Below are 23,330 nucleotides of genomic sequence, written 5' to 3' on the forward strand. Positions count from 1 at the left end.
AGAGATAGAGAGAATGGATGGATGGACAAACAAGAACTCAAAGGGAGCAAGGCTGGTTTGAGCATTTTTGCCAGGGCTGGTTTTAATTCCCCAGTTTGGCCCTAAGTTCTTAGCATCAAAAATATATGGGAAAAACAAAAGGCCTGATTTCAATCTTGGTGGGCGGGTTACTCCTTCACAACGGCAAAATATAAATTCCATAGGATATAACGGAGTTTATATTTCGGCGGACAGGATATCCATTCCCATTGTGATGGAGCAACCCTTCTGCCAAGATCTAAATGAGGCCCAAATTGTTTTGGAAAAGTGTTGAGATTTGGTACCTCTGGTCTAACTTTTTAAACGTTTGAACAGTCTATCCCAAGTTTGGCATGCTCAGGGATTGGATTTTGAACAGTGTTTACCCATGGTTTGTTGCTATTTGATCAAAGCCGACCAGCGTTTTTGAGGAATTGGATTTCGTATTCCCTGAAGTGTTAACCATAGCTACAGAAGTGCAACTGCACCTCAACATTTTGCGTGTAATAGTTGTGAAGATTTTTTTCTTTCCTCATATTGTAATTACATTTATAAGACTTACTGAACCCGTTACTACCTTTTACTGAATTGGCTGCGAGTCGGAGTATGTTACAAAAGGATGCATTGATAGTACCGAAGCCTGACTTAACACCTTCGCTGCGGCGGCTATTCTGCCGCAGCACTAAGGGGGCGAGGGGGGCCGCGCGGCGCGCCCATGCTGGTGACGGAACCGCTCCGCCACCAGCCTCGGTTGAGCTGTGCTCACGACGGAGCGGTTCCGTCATGGCCCCGCCCGCTCAATAGAACGCGCCGCGCAGGCGCGAAATCAGCGCCGCGCAGGCACGTCGAGCGGGCCATGACGGAACCACTCCGTCATCAGCACAGCGCTACCACGGCTGATGACGGAGCGGTTCCGTCATCAGCGCGGAAGGGGTTAAGAAATATTTGGCGGCCAAGCTAAGATCCTTTATTTGAATCTGAGCCATCGCCATAATTACTCGTTCTTTATCACTTGTGCATTTTGCAGGATTTAGTCAGTTTTATGGTTGAAAAACCTACTTTGTGAAAAGAAAAATGCTGTAAATCCAGGGTCTGGGAGCTTTTATGAATTATAATTTGAAGTTCAAAGACATGGAGGCCTCGCTGTTCATAGATTATAGGCAGAGCCACTGGAATTATGCGATTGTGCAGCCGCAGCGATTTTGCATAATTATAAATTTGTCACATAAGCCATCATCTGCTGCATAATTTTCAGATTTTAACAACAAATACATTTGTTCCTAGCTCAAAAGGTTCAAAAGTTACTAAAATGCAGCAACAAATGTTGCTGCGCAGCTGTAGGCCCTTTGCAACGGTTGCTGGTCATCTTTCTGTTGCTTATAACTATATTTGGGTGTTGAACTGGTACTAATGAGGTGTAACCAATTCTCAGACAGTGTTAACAAGTTTAATAAGCATTGGTAAATGCATTAGGTTTCGCCTATGTGATTAATAATAAGCTGTTTTTATTGTAAGTTGTAGCCTGCTGAGAAGTTGTACAATATAAGTTTCAGAAAGTCTGTTAAAGTGTTATGGCTGGTACTAGTGGTATAGTGTGGGTAAGTACTTGCACCATTTTGATCAATGAAATGAAAGAGGGAAATAATAGAATTGATTGATGTAATAGCAATATTATGTGTTTAGAGGAGTTCTGGCAACTTTTGGGCCTGATGCTACTGCACCATTCAAATCATGCTCTTAGTGCCGACAAGGTAACTACACCTGTCACTGCTTATTTAGTAGTTAAATGTAGCGATCTTTGGTGTTTAGGATTCTGACAACTTTATCCCGGGTGCCACTGCATCTGCAGCACCATTGAAAACATGCTCCTAGTGCCTGCTAGATAACTGCACTTGTGACTGCTTGTGTAGTAGTAAAGCTTAGCAATATTCTGCGTTTAGTGGGGTTCCTAGAGCATTTGGCCTCTGTGCCACAACACCTGCTGCACCATTCAAATCAAGCCACTTTTAACTGCAAGATAACTGCAATTGTGTCTCCCTATATAGTAGTAAAATATAGCAAAATTAGGTGTTTCGAGGAGGTCCTTACAAATTTTGGGCGCGGTGCCACTGAACATGCAGCACTATTCAAATCATGACCCTGTTGTCTGCAAGGTAACTGCACTTGTGAAGGCATGTTTAGTAGTAAAATATAGCAATATTAGGTGTTTAGTGGGGTGCCTAGAGCTTTTTGTCTAGGTGCAACTGCACCTGCTGCACCATTAGTAGTAAAATATAGCAATATTATGTGTTTAGAGGAGTTCTGACAACTTTTGGGCCTGGTGCTACTGCACCTGCTGCACCATTCAAATCATGACCCCCGGTAACTGCACTTGTGGCTGCCTGTTTAGTAGTAAAATGTAGCATAGCTCTTGTATGGGAACTTAACGTGCAATGTTTATGACAACATTTAGAATTTGAACATAATGACCAAATAGATTGAGTTGAAAAAAATCAATACGATAATGCCTACAAAGTGCAAAGAAAGGTACTGAGGCATGAATAGAAACTGCCACAAACGTCTAAGGCTAAAGCCTCTGCTTTACACAGCTAAGTAATAAAAAGCAAGCATTCCAGCATACTGTTAGAAGCTGTCTGCCTTTGGGGAGAGATCTTATCTTGACAGTGAATTGGGCTTAAGCAGTGTGAACAGCTTTAGTAGAATTTTTGATAATGCATGCAGTCAGGGTAAGTTAACAAAATAAGAAGGTTCCACTTGAAGTGAATCAACACAGTAATTCGGCTATGGGAACTGATAAGAGAGCCCCCTTTTAAGATATATTAAATACAATAGATTTCACAAGCACAGGGTCAGTGAAACCTAAAAATTACCAAATAATGAATACTATCGCATTTGGCGCATTATGCCGCATAATTTATAATTTGCTGTTTTTTTGCCATATAATTTACTCAACCCTGTTGCGTAATTTGACCATCCCCTGCCACATAATTTCAGCGGCCTTGGGTACGAGTCAGGTTGAGAGGAATTCTCGTATGGGATTCCGCTACACACGTGGGCAGATGTGCCAACTTCTCGGTTTGGTAACACCAGGCCTGATTTTATCGCATGGTAGTTCTGGCCAGGTAAATTGCATGAGGCTTTGCCTCGTCCGTGGGACTTTGTCATCATGATTATTTTTTGGCAGCAGGGAGGAAACAGTATTCCCCTCCTGCAAGAACTATCCTGCCTCTTAACCCCTAGACCCCTCCCTTTACCCCTCCCCCCCCCCCCCCACACACACACAGAAGCCCTTGCACACATTTACCACTTTCTCAGAGCAGCAGGTGAATGTGTGCTGTAACCCTGCGGAATGCCTCACGGTAATTCTGAGTCTGTACATTTATTCCCGTTCTGAGGGTATAACTTGACAAGGACCGAATTGCTACTGGCCACTACTGCCACTGTTACTGCCTCCACTTCCGGTACTTCCGGCCGCTGGAAATCTCCGCAGAGAATTCTGCCTAAGTCTTCATCAGGAACAGTCCTATGAATGGAGCACAGAACCAGCTGGAAGAACCCGTACTACACACAGGCGGAGGGCAGTGAGTGATACTCGGCATCCACGGTGAGGTAGAAGATGAAGGTGTGTTGTTAGATGCTGCAAGTGGTAGGAAAATATGAATGAAGCCTGAAAGAGGCCTGTGCATTTTTTTGCGTTTTTATTAGCGCCACTTTGTATGCTGTGCTCCAAATTGGAATTGAACTCAAAGGCATCCTGGCGTCAATTCACCAAAATGCAGAGGTAGCGGAGGTGACTTCACATGCCCCTTGACTTTCACTTTTACTTGCACATACACATGCTTACACACACGCGCGCACACACCCACACACCCACACACACAGCCTACACATTCACACACACACACACACACACACACACACTTACATAAACACACTCAAAACTGCAAGCACGCACACAACATACATACATTTAAAAGCTTTTTTATTTTACTCACCTCAGCTGCCAGGGATAGTCATATTCCAGCTATTTGTACACCATTTTTTAAAAATTTAACTAATAGCGAATAATGTAATATTATTTACTATCAGTATAATACATTTTTTTTACAAAAAACGAGGTGAGTGAAGCCCTCACCAACGTCCAAAAGGACGAGCCGCGTCTGTTCTGGCACTGTTGACACTAGTGGTCCCAAAGGCAGTGCCAGGGGTTACGGGGGGCATGCCAGGGGCCGCAGCAGTGCAGGCACTTAGGTCATAGCAGACCTGGCAGCCCATTTTGCAGGAGGCACGCACTCTTCCCCCCATATGTTTTGTGAATTCTGCTACTGTTTTGGCAGCTTTTTAATGCTGCGTTTTGAGGATCAAATGTCTAACAGTGTCATGGTTTTACCTTGCAAACCAGTGGCGTATTGTGTTGTGTTTTAGGTTTATATAGTGCTTAATTCCCCTGACGAGACATTGAAGCACTTTGCGGACGGGCAGCAAGCTATATCTTGGAGTCCAGGGCTGGATGTTAGTCTTTCAGTTTAAAGCATTTTTTTCTTTTGGTTTATTTTACCTTTTTTTTCTTCTCCTTTGTATGTTGAATATTTGTATGTCTAAAATAAAAAATAAACAAAAATAAGAATTCGTATCCGATTAATTGCTTGCAGTTTCTGGTCTAGAGGATAGTGGGTAGGCGCGTACACTACTTTGCTCAGAAAGAGCCTGTGTCCACCAAACTCAGAGGCCCAATCATACCAGGTTTATGTGTACAGTGGCACTACGATGCACAACACTTTGCATCTGTCCCCGTAGAACAGATGCTGCTCGGCAGAATCGGAGGTTGCAGATTATTTAGGGTGCAAATGTCATGTACCACAATGGAAGGCCAGGTACCCTGCTGGTCCCAGACTCGGGAATGTGAAAGAACTTGAGCGATAGAAGGGGAGTGTCCACTGGAAATGGGGGGATCGCCCGCGGAGTCCTGTCTCTGCAGGCATTGATTTATATATTATGTTATATTATATTATATTATATTATATTATATTATATTATATTATATATAGGCCCATTATATTATTTCATTTCATATTATACTATATTATATTATACTTTATTACATTACATTACATTATTTACTTCTTTGTGCTGTCTAGACTTTGTCCAAATTGATGCTAATATTCTTTACATCAATTTGAATATATATCAATAAAGGAAGTCTGTCTTTTGATGTAATGGGTTATAGGACGATCATACATTATTTATATTATATAACGTGTGAAGAACTCGTTTAATGACTAGGTGTTTCCAACCATGCTGCACGGGTAAAGTTTCTAAAGCAAAAGGAGAGTGTAAGAGGCACAATTAGGGTGGATAAGAACATTGGATAGCTCTATTTCTGAAGTAAGAGTTTTCTGCACATGAGAAAATGTTTTCCATGTGGAGGGAAAAAGAAAAAAACAGAATACGTTAGTTAATATTGCCATATTTATGCAAACCATGCAGGTGAATATTTTTTGCATTGTGGATAGTCCACAGACGTACAGTATTTCGCAGATTATACAAAAGTCATAGAGCCATATTTAGAGTTTGGATGATTAGATACTTCATCACAAAAAAATGTCTGTCCTCTTTCTTACACGTGCATTAGCCCGCGGCACTTGTAATATGGCGGACGAGATATCTGCCATGCTTTAAGTCTAATCCCGCTGGCCTTCGATTCCATGGAACTTTAATAAATATATATATATGTAGCAATGTTGGTCAAGCCTATGATTTCATGGTGGTGTCCATTTTTAGGTCAAACCTGGGCAATGCATGCGCTGATCTGCGTGGCATGCTGCTTTATTCCTGTATGGACTTGAAGCTCCTCCCATTTTCCGCCCATCTTTTTAATTGGCTCCTGTTACTGTCCTTTGCAAACTGTGGCTTTTCATTGGTCAATAGGCTTAGTAGTCCCTCCTTAGTACAGTCTTGTCTCTTTATGTAACCTCCCATAAGGACTGGCCCTCTTATGTGCGTTGTTACTTGGTAGGCTTTAATTACAGCAGCCGATCAGTATTTTGATTAATGGCATTATCCTGCCTGCCATTGCATGTATGACATGCTCTCAACAGCTTACATTTTTTTTTAACCACAGCGAGCCTTTCTTTAACCAGCGCACACCTTTCTTTATGCGTCCCTCGCCATATTCATGCTTTTTTTTTTAAAGCGCTGCAACGTCTCATTTAACTTTAAACATTATTAGTGAAAGCTCGACATGGGGTGATTTTACCAAGAAAATTCCATTTGTTTGTCAACTTGACTGCTTATTTTTTTTGTAAAAGCGCCCCATACCGCGCTTTCACTTTAATGGCGGCCGTGCACCTTTCTTTAGATGCGGGTCATCTAAAGAAAGGCGTGGACGCCATTAAAGTGAAAGCACAGCATGGGGCTCTTTTACAAACAAGCATTTGCAATGCAATAGGTCTTGAATTGGCAAGAGTTTCAGCCATTGGCATTGTAAATGACAATGCCTTTTATTTATGTTTTAAAAACCAACACATAAATAAAAGGCATTGCCATTTACAATGCCAATAGCTCAAACTCTCGCAAATGCAAGATCTATTGCATTGCAAACGCTTGTTTGTGACTTGGCTTCAATATTATTCAATCTTTCACAGTTAACATGTTCCTTCCTCAATGGGGGGAGGTGTCACATCCTGGAGAGCCTTATTTCGGGCCCACGAGGCGTAGAGAAAGCTTATAACGCAGATATTCCATGCTCCCTCCTGTCTTTCGCTGGCTTGGTAGCAGCAGATGCAGTTAGAGCTCCAAGCAGACAGCTCGCAGACAGTTTGTCAGCTGAAGACTGAAGGCCCTTTGTAAGAGTGCATGTGCACATATTGCTGTGCTATCAAGTGGCAGCGTTTGACAGCCAGTATCAAACAAACCCACGGTGCCGGCTCTTGGCTCCAAAACTGAAAATTCTCCAAGAGAATCAAACATTGAACCGCCTTTCAACGCGAGATGTTCCAGAAGTCGCTGTGCACATTCCTGGTCCACGATGGTTGCGGAGTGCCGCTGTGGGGGATAGCGTTGTTTAAGGCCATCTTTTGCCCATCTAGATACGGATTGTGTCGCGTTTTCAGCCACCTGGGGAATCCCTCTGGATCAAGGTAGAGCTGCATGTCTCCTTCTAGTAGGACCACAGTGCTTCTCTCTGTGTGCAAACCTCCGCTTCGCCAACCTCTGACACTCCTCTCCCGCACAGAGTTTGCCAGCTCGACATGTTCAGTGCTAAGGGCTTATTCCGCCGCAGAGATGCCTGCAGCATCCACCGCTCACAGAGATCCAGCCGACTGTCAGCCCTGTGATCTCCGCTCCTGCTGACACTATCTTCCCGTCTCTCATCTTACCAAGGACAACTTCGCTTTTCTACCAAGCGTAGAAGCTAAATTTGTCTTGGGATGTAAAGGCCTCCAGTTCCTTTTAGAAGACTTCGAAGATCGAAAGCTAGGAGTGCTTATGTCGTTTGTCGGGACGACCGTGCCACAGGGCATGTGCATTTGGGGTTTGGATAATTTTTTGCAATAGATCTTGTGCATTGCTTTGTGAGTAAAACCACATTGACCAGCATTAAAGACTCTCCCAGCTGGTCCGGCTTCTAGCTCCGAAGCAGGACTCCCACCCTCTTTGCTCCCTCTGACCATTATTCACAAGCTCAATGTGTTCCCTCTCTTCTCTGCCATAGTTCATTCTTATTGTAGTTATGGTGCCCTCTTGCTTGTCCCCATTACTTCTATCACAGAAGTTCTAATATGTACATATATATTGGCATACAGAATGCAAGTAGGCTTCTTTGTGTGTTTTTTTTTTTGCTATAGCAAACTTAGCACTTGTTATCCCCGACCTAGGTCCATACTGTCATCAGCATGACACCAGTGTCGTGATTGGTTTGAACACTGTGGTTTGGCACTCAGACAGGGAGTGGGAGCCTGTGCATTTTCTCCACCCAGGCTGTGCATTATGGCCTAGTGGAGAACATGGTAAGTGTGCATGAGTGTTTGGCAAGCCTAAGACGGCTGGCCAAACAGTCATGCGCACTTACGTTCCCCAACCACTCCTCCACCTGCTGGCTGTGACGAAAGCCCAGCCCCGTTAAAAGTGCTTGCACGGGTCAGTCCCAGAATCCCTTTCCAAATTCTTCCTTCCATATTGCTTTTCAAGGTGCATAAGGTCAGTTTCCCAACACAACATCGCTTCTGTTAAGATTGAAACTCTTTGGAATCATGTCACTGCTTCTCTCTCAGAAACCACTCACCAGTGTTAATAAACCAGCATAGGGTGTTTCCTCAAACAACTGGAACTTAACCTCCACAGCCAAGCATTGTCCCATGAATGGCTTTTCACTTGCCAACATTCTCTCCTCCCCTTCCTAGGCGGCACCTAGCTGTCTGTAGCATCTTTTGGTCTGGCAAGTGCATTATAAAATCATTAATATAAATACAAGCTATTTCAATTATTTTATGTAGTGCTAGGTCCATCACTATCCTTTCTTAGCGTTGAGGAGCTGGACTGTTAGTGAGCAAGCGGGAATGAATAGGCACTGCACATGCACAAACATCACTGAGCCAATGCTGGATGTGATACAAAACAGTTCGGTGAGCCTCTACAGTCCCAGTGCTATAGCGATGGGGTTGCGGGGGCGTTCCGGGTGCGGTCCACCCCGGGCGACACAAGTTTTAGGGGCGGCAGCCTCCCGCTCCTCAATGCGTTTGCTGCTAGTGGCAAACTGAGGTAATACTTGCCAGCACTACCCCCGCTCTTCATTGCAACCACCGCGGGCGGCAAACGAAGAGACCACCACGGGCGCCAACAGTGCTAGCTACGCAAATGCACGGCCCACTCAGTACTTCCTGTTTTCATTCCTTTGACAGCCGCTACCTCCATGTTTAGTGCCATTTAAAGAGTTAAAGAATTTCTCTGCCATTCACTTTAAGTGGTAAGAGACTCTTCTCTCAATTAAAAAATGTGAGGTGGTCAATGCTTCACACACTTCTACTAAATTTTACTTGACTTTTCTTATGTTGTTATTATCCAAAAAACTGCTAGCTTAGTGCTTTGCGTCTAATGCGTCTTGTGGAAGAAGCGAAAAGTGGACATTAAATAAGTGTACATTGACATGGCCCAGTTTCGAGCAGTGTCCTCCTTACCTGAACCAGTTCCACACCGGATAGGCCCAAGACGGTTTTTGCAGTCATACACCCGAAGTTATTGGTTGTGCACAAATTGAGTCTTGTAGGATTTAGTGTGTGTTGTCCATTTACATTTTGTGCATCATTAACAGCGTTCAGAATGCAGTTTTACTCTTGATCATACATGTACACACTGATATTATGCTATTATCTTTGAAACCAATTTCTTTTGACATGTACAAGTATGTTTTCCTGACTCATGTTAACTAGGCCTCAGTTTAGACTCACCTGGCATTTTAGTCAAAATTGATTCCTTACCGCTTCATATTTCACTGTTCATTATTTCTACAGCACACAGTCAAGCAGGGCCATGTTTGTTCATTTCCATTGACATTGACATTGCTCCTTCTGTTCTTGATAAACTCTTTCTAGCAGAATCCTAAAACTATATCTTTTTCCTAGGGTCTTTTGCGAGCTCAGTGTGCTCTATTCATTCATTATAGTTTGCAGTTGCTGCATGTGTTAGTTTGTCCTGCCATCTCCGGGTGACATTAGCATAGAGTGAGCAGAATCAATATTCATGTAGAGGGATAGTACTTGGGTGCTATGTTAATATGCCATTTAATAAAACTGAGCTCTGATTTGCTGAGAATAATATTTGTGATCATACCACAATGATTTAGCAGCTTTAGTGCTTGAATATGCAAACATATTAAATATAAAACCCGCGTTTTGGGGGGTGAACCAGGTTCCTTCCTATGTTGCTAGGAATGCTGTCTATTTCTCTATTGAATTTGCTGTCCACTTGGGACTTAGAATATATATTTTTTTGATTTTGCACTACTCTAATGCTTTATTTGCTGAGAGTCTAAATGGCAATTACTCTATGTATTTGCATGTACGAATTCTGTAGGACTTTTTTTGAAATTTTGTTCTAAATCTTTTTAATTTATTCTGCTGATCTACAACTCACTTAATTGATCAGGACTTGCTGGGAGATGCTTTAACACGGAGACACAATACACCGTCTCCGATCTGTGTGTTCGGTCGAGGTAAAATATTGGGGTGTCAAAATGTCAGGGTTCCCTCGCCCATATTGGCGTGGATTTTCCTGCCTGGAACTGTCAGTGGAAGATTTTACAGAATACTCGTGAACTTCAAATAAAAAAAAAACTGTTGAACCTTATGTCATAATCCCTTTGTGAGCAGATTGGCTTAGCAGATCTTTTTTAATAAACCAGACTACTGTAGATAGCTAGCCAAAGATTATTATTATTATTATAGGCTTTTATAGCGCGCTCTGTTACTAAGAAAATAGTATCCTGGCGCGAAAAAGGGGGAGAGAAAAGGTAGAGGGAGATCCTATGCAGTGATGTTAAAAAGATAGGTCTTCAGTCCTTTCTTGAACAGAGTAATGGAAGGAGCTGTTCTTAGCTGTTGTGGGAGGGTGTTCCAAGCTCTCGCCGCTCTGACTGAGATGGATTGGCCGCCAAGCCTGCTGTATTTGAATTTTGGAACATTCATTTGGTGTAAGTTAGCTGATCTGAGGGGGCGGTTGGGAACATATAGGGAAAATCTTTTCCTTAAGTAGACAGGACCGGCTTGATGAACAGCTCGGAAAGCAAAGACCAGGATTTTAAATAGAATCCTGTGAGCAACCGGGAGCCAGTGTAGGGCGCGGAGAGGTTGACGGACACTTGAACTTTTTGGAATGTTAAACAAAAGCCGTACAGCGGCATTTTGTATAACCTGGAGGCGGTGGATCAGATAAGCAGGAAGGCCGCAGAAGAGGCCATTTGCGTAATCTAATCTGGATAATATAAGAGCACGGATGACCGTCTCTTTGGCCGCTCTCGGGAGAAGTGGAAAGAACCTGCGTAAAGTTTTAAGTGTAGAAAAGCAGGTCCCGGTGAGTCTTTTTATGTGATCCTCATATTTAAGGTCATTGTTAAACCAGACTCCGAGATTTTTAGCAGGGCCACCGATGGATTTTGGACAAGATAGGTCGGCTGGCCAGAGAGAGTTGCCAAAGTTGTCTGGGAAGGAGCCATAAAGCAAAATTTCAGATTTGCTTTCGTTGCATTTTAATTGGGCGAGGGCAAGCCAACGAAAGACAGATGACAAACAGGTTTGGGCTCCAGATGTATCCAGGTTGTTTTTGGGCCAAGTAAACAGGAGTTGAGTGTCGTCAGCGTAAGCCATTATTTTTGCTCCCAATTGTTCAGCAAGGAAAATAAGCGGGGTTAAATAAATATTAAAAAGCAGGGGGCTAAGAGTGGAGCCCTGCGGTACACCCGTTACAAGTTTCTTGGGGGAAGAGGCGAAGGGCGGCATCCAGACTTGTTGGAATCTATTGTCCAGAAAGGACGTTAGCCAGTCAAGAGCAGAGCCTGTGATGCCTATGGCCGCTAATCTGGAAAGCAGAAGGGAGTGAGGGACAGTATCGAAGGCGGCAGAGAGGTCTAATAAAATCAGAGCCGCTCTGCCACCATCGTTCAAGCACTCCCGAATGGCCGCGGAGATTTCCACCAACGCCGTCTCTGTGCTATAGGCTGCTCTAAAGCCTGACTGTGCTGGATGTAAAGCCTGGGAATTTTCGACAAATTTGTCTAGCTGAGTGAAGGCGACCTTTTCACATACTTTTGCTAGGGCCGGCAGCAAAGATATAGGCCGGAAATTAGCAGGGATAGCAGGGTCTAATCCATTTTTCTTTATAAGTGGGAGCAGTTTAGCTTGCTTCCAGCATGTCGGGACGGTGGCAGTGAGGAAAGAGCAATTGATAATATGCGTTACCTCATTGCCCACTGTGTCCGCGAGGCGCGCAAGCACACTGGCAGGGCACGGGTCAGAAGGGGATCCTGAGTGTAGAGAAGTGAGGATGCTGACAATGTCCGTATTTTCTACTGGGGAGAACTGGTGAAACCATTCCTTGGGGGTAGGTAACACAGGAGACGGGATGGCCAATATGGGTGGAAAGCTGTTACATACAATAAGTAAATCATCCTGGATTTTGGTGATTTTGTCCACAAAGAAAACGGAGAGTTCTTCGCACCATTTCTCTGTGGAGGCAAGTAAAGGTTGGGCAGCACAGGGTGAAGTAAAACTTTTCACTATAGCAAAGATTTCTTTGCTATTATTATTGGCATTAGTTATGCGCCCTTTGAAATATTGGCCTTTAGCGGCTCTGATCGCCGCATAATATTTCTTTTGCGCCGTCCTTAGGTTCGTTTTTGCCTCGGGGAGATAGGCTTGTCTCCATGTTCGTTCAAGTTTTTTGCAACCTGACTTAAGATCCCGGAGGGTGGAGGTGAACCAAGGTTTGGAAGGAGTTGTACGCGATCGGCAAACCCGACCTGTTTTTGTTGATGCGGCCGAACCATCTTCTATCCAGGAGTTAAATGTACTAACGGCCAACTCAATTTCCATAGGTAGAGTGGGGCGGGAGATGTCGAGATGTTCAGACATGATCTCTACATTAATTTTTTGTTTTTGAACAGTTAGGTCATTAGTCTTAACCGGGCATGTCAGGGGCCAAAAAAATCTGATCAGCCTGTGGTCAGGCCAGGGCACAATTTCGGGGGTGGTTAGATTAATGTCAAAATTAGTGCAAACTAAATCAAGGACATGTCCACCTGAGTGAGTAGGAGTTTGTACCCATTGTTTAAGCTGGGCCGTGGCAAGAGCTTCACTCAGGCGAGACGTGTCAGGGAGGTCCAGGTTATCCACATGTATATTGAAATCCCCCAGAAGAAGGTATCTGGAGTATCTCAATGCCCCTGGGATTACTATGTCCTCCAGTGTACCTAGAAATCTGCCAACATGGCCTGGTGGTCGGTAGACCAGAGAGCCCCCTAGAGTGAAGTGAGCCCCAAGTAAAAGTGAGAAATGCAATATCTCAGCATCCGCTGGGGGGCCTTGGGGTTCTAAAGGGAGAGTCCATAGATCTCTAAATATAACTGCTAGGCCACCACCTCTGCCTAATGGGCGGTCGTTCCTAGCAATTTTAAAACCCCGTGGGATGGTACTGTATCCAGAACAAGACTATGGGGGAGAGATGGGTGGGGGAAAGAGCTAAACCTTCTTTTCTTCCTTATAGTATGACTGCCCACTAGGAGGGCTGAAAATCTTACCTGACTTTGGAACTAAACGACCAGCAAAGGTTTATACTGACCTGATTTAGGGCAAATATGTTGCCTCGTTGGTGTTTCGAAGTAATTGTTATTCACTGTCAGAGCTTACACTGTGCCCGTGTGACAGTGAGTTGCTAATAATAAATTTGCACATTGTATTTTTTTGTCATTAGTTTGAAATTCCCATGAAAAAATGTGTATTGCCCATATTTAAAACACATAAATTTACACAGTGCAGACCAGCTCATTTATTTTTACAGCAATTAAATAATCCACTTGTGTGTTGTGCAGTTACTTCATATTTATGGCAGGTATGGAAAATAAGGAAAAACCTGCGGGTGGAAGTTCCTTAAGTAAAGCACATTCCTGCATGATTATTGTATGATTTTATTGTTATATGGAATTTTATTAAGACTAATTTTAGAGATTTTTTTTAAGATGATTGTAATAACTGAAAAGTTTGGTGATTTAACAAATACCTCTTGTAGATAAATGAGCTCTTAGAATGGATTAAATTGGACGTTGAATCAACACTCTTTTCTCTTTTTTACTCAAAATGTATATATGGAAATTATTGTTGGTGATTTTTTTACTTAATGTGAACGTTTTTTTTATGATTTTTGTCTTTTATTCATTTGTATACATTTATGTTACTGAAAAGTATTGAATACAGTTATTACTGAGCTGAACTTGCAGGTTGAGTGTGATGTAGGCCCAACTTTGTTAACTTTAAAAAAAGTAATTTTACATTCTTGGTTTTGATTTAATTGGTACCCTGTCTCAACTCTTGTCTTGCAGCTGACGGCCTGTATTCATGGCTCTTCCGCTATGCTATACCCAATGTACTGGCAACATGTCTACATCCCGGTCCTTCCGCCACATTTGCTGGATTACTGCTGGTAAGGATGCTACCACTTATGTTGAGAACACATGGAGCACCAGCCTCATCAAAAGATATTTCTTTATAACCAAATTTTACATTTTGCAGAAACCAGAAGTACTGAGTGATGCCTTTTTTTCTCTGGTCTTTGCATACGTTGTCAATGGTGACGTCTTTAGTTGCGGGTCAGAGAAGTTAAGAGGATGCAAATGGAAAATCAATGGAGATATTCTGAGGTTACATTAACCTTCTCTTACCAAGGCTAGTACTACATTAGGCGTTGTAGGTAGCTGCCTTAAAACACCACCATAAATTGCTAAATTAGAGTAGCAGATTGCAACACATAGTCTAAAAACAGGCCGAAAATGTTTTTTGTTTTTTTTGGGGGGGGGGAGGGACTGCCAAAATCCTTGCATCAGAGCTGCATCATATCCTTTTTTCAATGAACTAGAATATTGTTCAAGCTACACTTTTTGTTTCAAATCTGTTTTTATTTTTCAGCAAGGGGAAAGGGTCACACTCCACAAGGGAAGCAGGTACACAGCGATAAGCCTACAACCCTATCCGCGTGATAGAAAGGCATATCAGATGGGATTGAAGTCCAGGGGAGAGGAGAATTATACACAGCGTTGCGCCTACAACCCCATAGGGGCCGGCCGCGATCAAATGGCAGAGTACAACAGCAGGTAGGCCTGTGGAGTGGCAAGACCCAGGGGGCCTTTCTATGCTATAGACGGGCAACAGGCCCGTATGGAACAACCATTTCAACGAGGCATCAGGTCTGTAACCACCCTGCAGTCCCCTTGCATCCACTTGGCAAAGGCCCGCGTTTGATGCACCGGCGGAAAAGACGGGTTCCCTTCAATCAGGGTGTGCGGCGAGGGAAAGGTCGTAAGACCTCTGCGGACAGCCACCGCATCCCAGATGTCAAGCACCGTCTTCGTGGGGACCACCAAATAGGCGCTCTTAGAGCGTGCCGCCCGCTGATGCCAGACTAGGTCCGAGATGGTACGTCCTGTCACAGCCCGATCCATGTGAAGCCATCCCTTTTCACTCTCCATCACTACCCACTCCACCACCAAGCGAAGGTGCGAGGCCCAGTAGTAATCCAGTAAATCGGGGCAAGCCAGTCCCCCCCCCATCCCGCGGCGTCATCAGCACTTTCTGGGAGAGTCGAGGCCTCTTACCGCCCCAGATAAAGGCTGTGAGGGCACGCTGGAGCTCACGGATGTCCCGGTGCGGGATGGGCGTGGGGAGACACTGAAATAGATACAGGATTTTAGGGAGGATGGACATTTTGTCAGTGTTGATCCTGCCCAGCCACGTCAGCACCAGGGGCTTCCACTGTCGTAGTTCCTCCAGGACCGATCGTCGGCACTCCCGCCAGTTTACTTGCGACCACGTGTCCAGGGAAGGGGTTATCTGTAACCCGAGGTAGCGGATGCTCTGGGTGGCCCACTGGTATGGCGCCAGCTGCTTGAGGTGAAGGAAGTCTGCCTCCAGGATGGTAATGTTGAGGGCCCAGAACTTACCGTGATTAATCTTAAGGCCAGAGGCCCGCTCGAAGAGGGTCAGCGCAGAGTGGAGAGCCGGCAGAGACTCGTCAGGGCGGGTGAGAGTGAGGAGAAGATCGTCAGCGAACAGCGCCATCTTGTTTTCGCAGACCCCCATGTGGATGCCGTGGACCCGTCTGATCATGGCCGCCAGCGGCTCCACCACTAGAGCGAAAAGCAAGGCCGATAGGGGGGCACCCCTGTTGGGTGCCCCTGTGGATGGGGAACGGCGCCGAGAGCTGCCCATTGACCCGAATCCGAGCCTGCGGAGTGAGGTATGGTGCCATGATCCTGGTGATCATGTCCGGTCCCAGTCCAAGCTTGCCCCTGCACCGCCCGTAAGAAGGTCCAACCCACCCGGTCAAAGGCCTTCTCCGCATCCAGCGAGAGGAGGCAGGCTGGAATTTCCCAATGACGTGCCCTCCCCACCAGGTGGGCTACTTTGCGGACGTTGTCTGCCCCCTGCCGATTGCGGATGAAGCCAACCTGATCCGGGTCTACAAGACCCAGCATGTGGGGGTCCAGACGTCTTGCCAGGAGTTTGGTGTAGATCTTAAAATCAGTGTTAAGCAAGGCTATGGGGCGGTACGAGGCGCACTGCGTCGGGTCCTTGCCGGGTTTTAGAATCAGCGCTATCTCCGCCATTCCCATGTCTCGAGACAGGCCCTCCGCGTCTGTAAATGAGTTGAACAGTCTCAAGAGGTGAGGTCTGAGCTGCACCTGGAACATACGGTAAAAAGAGAGAGGCAGACCATCCGGCCCCGGAGTTTTCCCAAGGGGAAGATCCCGTATGGAGGCTGAAATCTCCTCCTGGACTATCAGGTTTTCCAAGGTCGTTGCATGACACGGGTGAAGGGGCGTCCCCGTATAGGCGTGTAAGACATCCGCCACAGCCCCAGGGTCCGGTGGTTCCTCCTGATAGAGCGCTGTGTAGTAGGCTCGGAACGCTTCGCATTTATCCCGCTCAGGAAGCTGGACACTGGCGATGTGGGCCTTGGCCGCCCGGGCCCTCAATCGCCTCGCCAACAAGCTGCCTACCTTGTCTCCACCCTCAAAGTATTTCTGCTTCAGGGCCAACAGGGAAACCTCCGCCTTGTTGGTGCGCAAGAGTCGGAGCTGTCCTCTGAGGTTGGCCAGCCGCCGTCTAGACACCGCGGTGGTGCTAGTATGGTCCCGCTGTTCTTCTTGTTTTATATCCCTTTCCAGAGTGTCCTCGAGGGTCCTGGCCCCTCGAGTCCGTGCAATCGAGAGGGTGGTGATGTGTCCCCGAATGGTCGCCTTAAAGGTGTCCCATACGACAGGAAAGGGTGTCTCCGGCAGGTCGTTGCTAGCGAAGTAAGAGTCTATGGCCTCCCTGATCCTGTCTACATCAGCCGCGTCCCTCAGGATGCTCGGTGGAAAACGCCATCGCGCCTCTCGAGCGGGGTGAGCGGCCGAGTCCTGTAGCAGCAGTTCAACGTGTGCATGATCCGGTAGCGAGATGGCAGAAATGGAAAAGCCCAGGACGTCCCTCAGCAGAGCGTGGGAGATAAATAAATAGTCGATACGACAGTACGAGCGGTGTGCATGGGAGTAGAATGAGTAATCTTTCAGACCTGGGAGCGGTAGCGCCATATATCAAAGAGGCCCAGGTCCGCGATCTGGGTACGGAACGCAGAGGACATTGCCCCAGAGCCGTAGGCGGAGGTATCGCTACGATCAGCATCCGGGTCCCAGACTAGGTTAAAGTCTCCTCCCAGGAGGAGGGAGGGGTCCCCCCGCGGAATGTGTGCGTTAAAAAGCGTGCGTAAAGCTACACTTTTTTCATTGAATAGGTAGAATTTATGTTGCATAGCAGTGCTGAAATCAATCTTATCTCAAAATTTCTACTGCACAGTAGCGCCTATTTGAGTGATTGACAGGTGGAATTGGACACAATGTTATTAGATGAAAATTACATTATCAGCACAAAAGCCTTAAGTGCTCTAACGTTTCCTAAATCGCAATGCTCCATAGATGTATGCAATGCATGAGTGATGGTTGATTGTTTGTAATAAGTTTGTGCTGGGTCAACCTGTGTTCAGCTTGTTGAGACATCAAGACTATATGGAAAAATATCAAGAAAAAAAGATTTTTTTTCCAAAAAAGCATGTAAAAAACTTTACAAGGATAGCTATTCAGAATAGTATATGTATATCAGCAAATAGAAAATGTATATAAAGTCATCTTCCTGGACAGAAAATAGACTTTATGATAGTTGTGCTTTAGGTTTAAATATTAATCAAAAATAATAATTAAAATGCATTTTTAATGAAGGCAAACAATAGTGATATGTACCTATGAGAAGGTAATACCTTTGTACAGAATAGTCTAATTGTGATCCCATTATTAGTTAACATGCATTTATAAAGCGCTTGCTGTCGAATAACAGACGTTTGTTGTTAACCAACTCATTACAAAAGGTCCTAAAATCACATTGTGGAGATGATCAGTGTTTCCTGATTTTGTTTCATTGTTGATTGGGAAGGGTACCATTTGTGTTGCTAATGCTTCTTATTTATTTTTGTTTTGTTTTAAATGTACCAATAAGTTATTGATTTCCTAAGTATTCTGGTATTATTATTGCGTTCTTTATTAACTCTAATCGTTTCGTAACAGATGCACATGCAGCGCACTCCTCATCACATCAGCTGCAATACTGAAATTCCCTCTAGACCAGGGGTCTCCAACCTTTTCTATTAAAAGTGCTACTTATGCTCATTGTAAATCATCCCGAGCTACTACTATTATTAGTGTTGTAATAGTGACCAAACCAAGCACAATCACATTGGTGGCCACCCTATGCAAGATTTCTAGCAGTGATCCCCTCAGTACATCAGGCAGGATTGCCAACAGTAACTTAAAAAATATGTTTATCAATTTTGAATGTCTCAATATGGGTATTACATACTAGTGATAGCTGAAATGCCCCTGGCACCAAGGTTTGTGATATTAGTTAGAAGACTTCCCAAAGCCTCATGATTTATTACTCAAATATAAGCTTTAAATATGTTTTGAAAATTGAGCATTTTTCTCGAAACATCAGCTAATAAATTATGAAAATACACCCATATTCATCTCAAATGCACACACTCAATTTTGTTACAGATATATTAATGCAATCAAGTAAAAGCGTATAATTTAGTAAGCTACGCTGCACACTGGAGACCTACTCAGAGTTAGGTGGAGAACTCCCAGTAGCTCATGAGCTACTTGTTGGATAAGCCTGCTCTGGACCCAGATTACAAGTGGGCTGGGTGTATCTGACTTATGTTCAAATCCCCCTTTTCGCAATGATCAATTGTGCAATGTTTTCTACAACCGGTAATTACTGGGTGTGCTAAAGTCTGCAGCCCTGCAACTTTCTGCAGGTACATATCCCAAGGTCAAATGAGCCAACATGTCCAGGGAGAAAATAATGGTAAATCCTAGGAGATCTAGCTTTTGGTATCGAAAGCACCAAATTCTGGCTGGTCTCTCCAATCAAGAAGGTCGAATCCTGTAATTGGAGGTGATTAACCCACCTGTTGATTCTAAACCGTGGGGTATCAGATATCACCCGGTGTGATAATTACCTCATCCACCTTCGACCCACTTTTCATGAGGGCTTTAGAATGGGGAATACAACGAATGATCATATTCTAAACATGATATCCAAAGTGCATTGAAGACCAGAAGAATCCTATAATGCTTGCAGCAGAGGCATGATTATAGAAAAGCTGGTTACTAGTCCTAGACGATGGCAGATAATATGGTGGTTACTGCCTTGAAAGATGTTAAGAGATCAGTTTATCTGTACAGCAAATATTACTGTGCAAGAATTCAGATTTCTCGTGTCCATCCAATGTATGATGTAAACCTTCGCTTCATTGCCATAGGTCAGTTTCATCTCTCCTTCCAAGTGTTGTTATTTCCAGTTATCCCCCAACCCTCTGCCTTCCTGACACTAGTATCCGGTCCTTCCAGATGTTGTCATTCTGATCTCTATCTGTCTTGTGTGTTCGGTTCCAGTTTCCACGTGTCCATCACTAACACATAATTTGAAAGGAAAGGCGTCCAGGTAGCCGAAGTTTTTTGAGGACCCCACAGGGGCACAGCTGAATGCTGGGTTTGCTGAAGTTCAGTTCTCACTAGACTTGTTCCACCATATGCTCACCATATTACTCTGCCTTTCTATGTATCTCAGTCTGGTAGTTCCATTTGTCATCCAAGCTTTCTCCTTTTGTCACTATTTTCCTGCCTTTCACCCTCTTGCCATGGGGTCGAACTCTGATGATGAACAATAAGTATACCAGCCACCAAAAATGTTGCTTTGTGGGCCCCTAACTGCACAAACCAAGTAAAATGTGCTATGCAATTTAAAGTGAAAGGCCAGGGGTGATTTGAGCAAGTGTGGAGGCCAGCTCTGGGCAGGAAGGTGAATTCCTGCTAGAAATGTTTATTTTGTGGCCAATCCTCCTAACCAGAAAGTCCCCCTCCTTCGAGACTGGACTACAGTGGAGAAGTGTGGCTCACTGGTTAGAGGAGGGTGGAGAAGTGTGGCTCACTGGTTAGAGGAGGCAGACTTGGAAGCAGAGGTCAGCCCTGGACCAGGGTTCAATTCCCGGCTCGGCGGGGTCTTGAGTCCTAAAATGTCCATGGACTCGACAATTCTCGCTCCGGTGCCTACTCGATTCACGGGTTCACACTCTGCGACTCTGGGCAATAGCTTGCTTAATCTCCACAACGGCCCCTCGCGGCGGGATGCCTGGCTTTCACCTTGCGGATACCCTGCCGGGGTTATCTCACAGGGGAATACCAGGACGGGTTCCCTAAGCAAGCGCTTAGAAACCGCTTGGTGAGTTGCGCTATATAAATTCCTGTACATTTACATTTACAGGGAGGGCTGTTCGTTTCAGTAAGATGGGTTGGGGGTTAATTAAGAGCCAAGACTTTGGGGTGTTTACTTGCAAATGCTGACGTAGCCCTTTGGGTCCTGGGGAGCACAGTTGGGGACTCAGATGAACTAGCATTGCTCAGCACCCTGTGAAACTGTGGTGCTGTAGCTACGATGCAAGAGTGCACATGCCCTGGGGATGCTACTAACAGCAGCATACTATGCCACATACTTGTCACCTGCAAACCTGGTTGGTATTTCTGCATGGAAAAGGTATCTGATGTCTTTGTCGGGGAGGAGTCAGCTGAGCATCAGGAGCGTTGAAAGGGGAAACAACCTTTACAACGCAACTTTTACAACGCACTACCATTACAGTGAAACTTTTACAACGCAACATCCATTACAACGCATGCAATTACAACGCAACCATTACAACGCATGACACTACAACGCACACCACTACAACGCATGTAATTACAATTCAGTCATTACAACGCATACCATTACAACGCATAACATTACCATCCAACACTTACCCTACTGTTGCACCCCCTGGAGTTAGAATAGTAATTTTTACCCCTACACTATCCAACACTTACCCTACTGTTGCACCCTCTGGAGTTAGAATAGTAATTTTTACCCCTACACTATCCAACACTTACCCTACTGTTGCACCCCCTGGAGTTAGAATAGTAATTTTTACCCCTACACTATCCAACACTTACCCTACTGTTGCACCCTCTGGAGTTAGAATAGTAATTTTTACCCCTACACTATCCAACACTTAACCTACTGTTGCAACCTCTGGAGTTAGAATAGTAATTTTTACCCCTACACTATCCAATACTTACCAAACATGCAATGTAATGTAATGCGCTGTAATGGTATGCGTTGTAAAGGTATTATGCGTTGTAATGGTATGCGTTGTAAATGTAGTTTTTAAAATTTCATTGTAATGGCATGCGTTGTAATGGAATGCGTTGTAATGGATGTTGCGTTGTAATGGAATGCGTTGTAAAGGTATGCGTTGTAAAAGTGTGCATTGTAACGTCATACATCCGTTGAAAGTATTGGTGGTTGGATGAGGGCATTGGGACAAGGAAAGGGATGGGAGAGTGTAAGGAAAGGGGCCAGGAGAAGTGTTAAAGAGAATGTGAGCTCCGCACAAATAGTCCCAGGTTCCAGGATGCAAAATGGAGAATGGCCGCAGATATGGAGGACGGACACAAGAGACTGGTTGACCAAATTCAATGAGTTGACAAACATGGATGTGAAATGGGAGACAGTGGTAACCGGATAAGACTTGATTGAGAATTGGCGAAGGGGACAGGCAGTGGGCAGCGGGAAGCAAAGGGATGCTGAAAGAAAAAGATGGCCATGAAGAGACACGTGCATGAGCGAGCCAGGCAGATGCTGTGGACACAGATAAGGAATGAGAAGAGAGGTGAGGATGGAAGGACAAAAGTCGCAGCAAATGGGAATTTGCTGAATATTGAGAAGAGTTACTGAGTGGGGATCACAGGGAGATATCAAAAAAGTGATTCCAACGGATGTTGGAAGCATCCCCTGGCGCTCCACTCTTGTGTGGTTGAAATAATTCAAATCCATTAATGAAAATAAAAGTTCATGAGAAATCTTTGTATGAAAATAGTCTTATTTATAATCATAAGTTCATATTTCATTCCGTTTTTCGTTCATTTGTATGGTTCATTACATTCAATCAAAACAACATGTTTTTCAGTCCAATGCATTTCGGGCTGAATCGCCCTTCGTCTGGGACAAAAGCTAGAAGCAAGACAAAAAAAATTCTATTCAAATGTCTGTGAATCTTGTAGCATACTTAATGATACGCATGCATTCCATGTTATATGCCAAGTGAAAACTTCGTGACAGAACCGTGGTGCTTAACCCAAGTGTACATAGGTGCAAAAATGAATAAGTAGAAAGTTGTCCTCACTCACATGTTGTTCTTTGCTGAACGGCTTGTCGAATCGCTAATCAAAAAACTAGAGAGAGTTCGGTGTTTTAATTTACTGCCCTGATGTGTTGAATTTATGAAAAGGAAACAACTGATCACAAAATGTTATCAACTTACTGCATGGATGCAAAGGCGTCTCTTATGATTTCAATCGTCCGTGGATGGATCCGCGTCTGGCGCGAAGCAGCCTGAATTGGCGGCTAATCACGACAGATATAGGAAACAGGCAAGGTTGTTTCTTCTGTGTTAGATAACGTGATTGGTTAGAGTTCCGATCATGTGATCGGGAATCGGCCAATCACGAGTGATGGTGAACTACTCAGTCTGGGTGAAAGACACTGTCAATGATGTAAGTGTGAGCAAAAAACGGTATCAATAAAGTTAAGGAGTTCACGAACGACCAAATTATGGAAAACAATGGTGAAGAAAAAATAATTACATGTAAATGGTAACAGGTGAAAATGTAAATGTCGACAACAAAGGTAACACAATAAGATGAGAAAAAAAAAACTAGTGAGGTGACAGAGGTCTATGTTCAGATCGGCCGCCAGCAGGCCCAAGCTGGAAGCAAGGTCATAGAGGCCCGTAGAGTTTCAATGAGCTATAAATAGCACGTGAATTCAGTCCGGTCATTGAGACCATTGGGTTTGCTGGAATTCAATAGGTAAATCCAATGATTCTCTCTTTGCAATAAGAAACGGTTATTGTCTCTGCCTTCT

At 44.5% G+C, this 23,330-nt stretch overlaps 1 protein-coding gene across 5 annotated transcripts in view; it reads left to right on the forward strand.

The window, feature by feature from the left end:
* Positions 1-23,330, forward strand: part of DENND1A (DENN domain containing 1A) — a 1,341,914-nt gene that overhangs the window by 642,508 nt on the left and 676,076 nt on the right. For all 5 annotated transcript variants that reach the window (XM_078641835.1, XM_078641836.1, XM_078641838.1 and 2 more), the window contains exon 10: positions 14,105-14,205. In XM_078641835.1, the coding sequence (XP_078497961.1) occupies positions 14,105-14,205 (101 nt within the window). The remainder of the gene's footprint in view (positions 1-14,104; positions 14,206-23,330) is intronic.

This window comes from Lissotriton helveticus, chromosome 5_1 (genome assembly GCF_964261635.1).
Source record: "Lissotriton helveticus chromosome 5_1, aLisHel1.1, whole genome shotgun sequence".
Lineage (NCBI taxonomy): Eukaryota > Metazoa > Chordata > Amphibia > Caudata > Salamandridae > Lissotriton > Lissotriton helveticus.